At 39.7% G+C, this 1,751-nt stretch overlaps 1 protein-coding gene across 1 annotated transcript in view; it reads left to right on the top strand.

The window, feature by feature from the left end:
• Positions 1-596: 596 nt before the first annotated feature.
• Positions 597-1,751, top strand: part of LOC107680731 (uncharacterized protein C20orf24 homolog) — a 7,805-nt gene continuing 6,650 nt past the window's right edge. Inside the window, exon 1 of the mRNA XM_016476769.1 lies at positions 597-859. Coding sequence (XP_016332255.1) covers positions 752-859 — 108 coding nt within the window. The 5' untranslated portion in view covers positions 597-751. The remainder of the gene's footprint in view (positions 860-1,751) is intronic.

Below are 1,751 nucleotides of genomic sequence, written 5' to 3' on the forward strand. Positions count from 1 at the left end.
CACACACACACACACACATCCACTGGTTTCTTTCTATAGCATTTTCTACATAATAAAAATATTTAAGACACAATTTTCAACAGGACAGAGCCTTTTGCCTCTTTACAATAATATATATTTCTAATAAATAAACATACTATAAATGCAACCACAACGTGTAACGCTGTAAAAGATGCACGTGTGTTTTGTGACTCACAAAACCTGTCACATAAGCTTTATCTAACACTATTTAGCCCAACACTGGAAAAAAAAATGAAATAAGTAAATAAATAAATAAAATCTCAAATTGGGGAAAACGATAGCTTAATTGTTTGAATGATTCATTAATTCTCGTCGCTATTCCTATGATTTTGCCTTCAGTTCTTGTAAATGCAATTATTTATTATGCACATTATACATTGTATTGAAAGAAAGAAAACATGCAAATGAACTCTTTCTCTGAACTCGTTCATTTCACTCCTTTACTATCACTCTCTGATATCGCAGCCATTGTCGCTTACCTGTGGAGGGCGCATGCGTCAGAGAAGCGTTCTGCGCTCTCATTGGCTGACCGTGCAGACGTCGCATTCGCTCATTGGACGGCATGGCAAGGTCATGACTTCGCCGCGCATGCGCAGATCCAGTTCCCTCAGCTGTGTCAATGTGGGGTGAGAAGCAGCAGATCTGAGCGCTTGCGGAAGATTTTACAATCCGGTTCAAGTCTTCAGTCATCGGAGCGCGTGTTTTCTCGAGTGTGCAGCGACGGAGCGTCATGACGAGCAGCTCGAAGCGGAAAGAGGAGGTTCATGCGGTGAACGGCGGACTAAAGCAGTCCACATGGAGCAAAGCCATCAGCTGCAAAGCAGTGTGGGACGAGAAGGTCTGCTTTACACTCATATCTCATACTCCAGTCATGCCATGGATGCATCTATTATAACATGTCCTGGCAGATGCAGACGTGTGTGTGTGTGTGTGTGTGTGTGTGTGTGTGTGTGTGTGTGCGTGAGATCGCATGGCAGATACGCTGATGAAGAGAACATGTTGAAATGCATCAGGTCTGCAGTCGACACGCTGCCCTCAGGTCACTTCCCTGGGAAACGTCCCGCGTTATCAGATGAGGCTGATGGGCGGCGGTCTAGGGTTACTTGAAAATAATCCCGTCCTTTACTTCAGGAGCAGCACATGATCATGCCGGGAACGCTGGGAAAGAGAGCGATGCTTACAGAGGCTCTGCGTATTGATTTCTTAAAGCGTGTCGTGTCTGGTTTCCTCTTTGTGCTGCTGTGTTTGTGTTGTTGTTAGCTGTAGGACCCAGAACAAGAGCCCTGAACGTCCACAGAAATACCTGTTCTGTAAGATCTGAATGCCATTTTTCATAATCAGTTCATTATTTCAGATCATTTGGAGTCACACTGCCAATATGTATGTCGACATGTCTGTCTGTCTGTCTGTCTGTCTATCTATCTATAAAATAAAAAAAATAGAATATTATTTATGATTCTGAATGTATCAATATTTATTTTTTTATGTTTTTTCCCCTACCCATTGGCAAATTATGCCAATAAACTTTATTGTAAAATAACTGTATTTTAAAACTTTATCTTAAATTTGTAACTTTATTTAAAAAAAAATAATTCTGAAAACAGAATTTTTTTCAGATTATTTTACACGATTTTGCTTCTCAAGTAAAGAAAACAAGAAAAAAAATATCTAAAATAGAATTTTATCTTTTTCGAATTTTTAGGAGTTTTACTGCCAGTAAAAAAAAAAAA

Source organism: Sinocyclocheilus anshuiensis, unplaced genomic scaffold (genome assembly GCF_001515605.1).
Source record: "Sinocyclocheilus anshuiensis isolate Anshui unplaced genomic scaffold, SAMN03320099.WGS_v1.1 scaffold1306, whole genome shotgun sequence".
Classification (NCBI taxonomy): Eukaryota; Metazoa; Chordata; class Actinopteri; order Cypriniformes; family Cyprinidae; genus Sinocyclocheilus; species Sinocyclocheilus anshuiensis.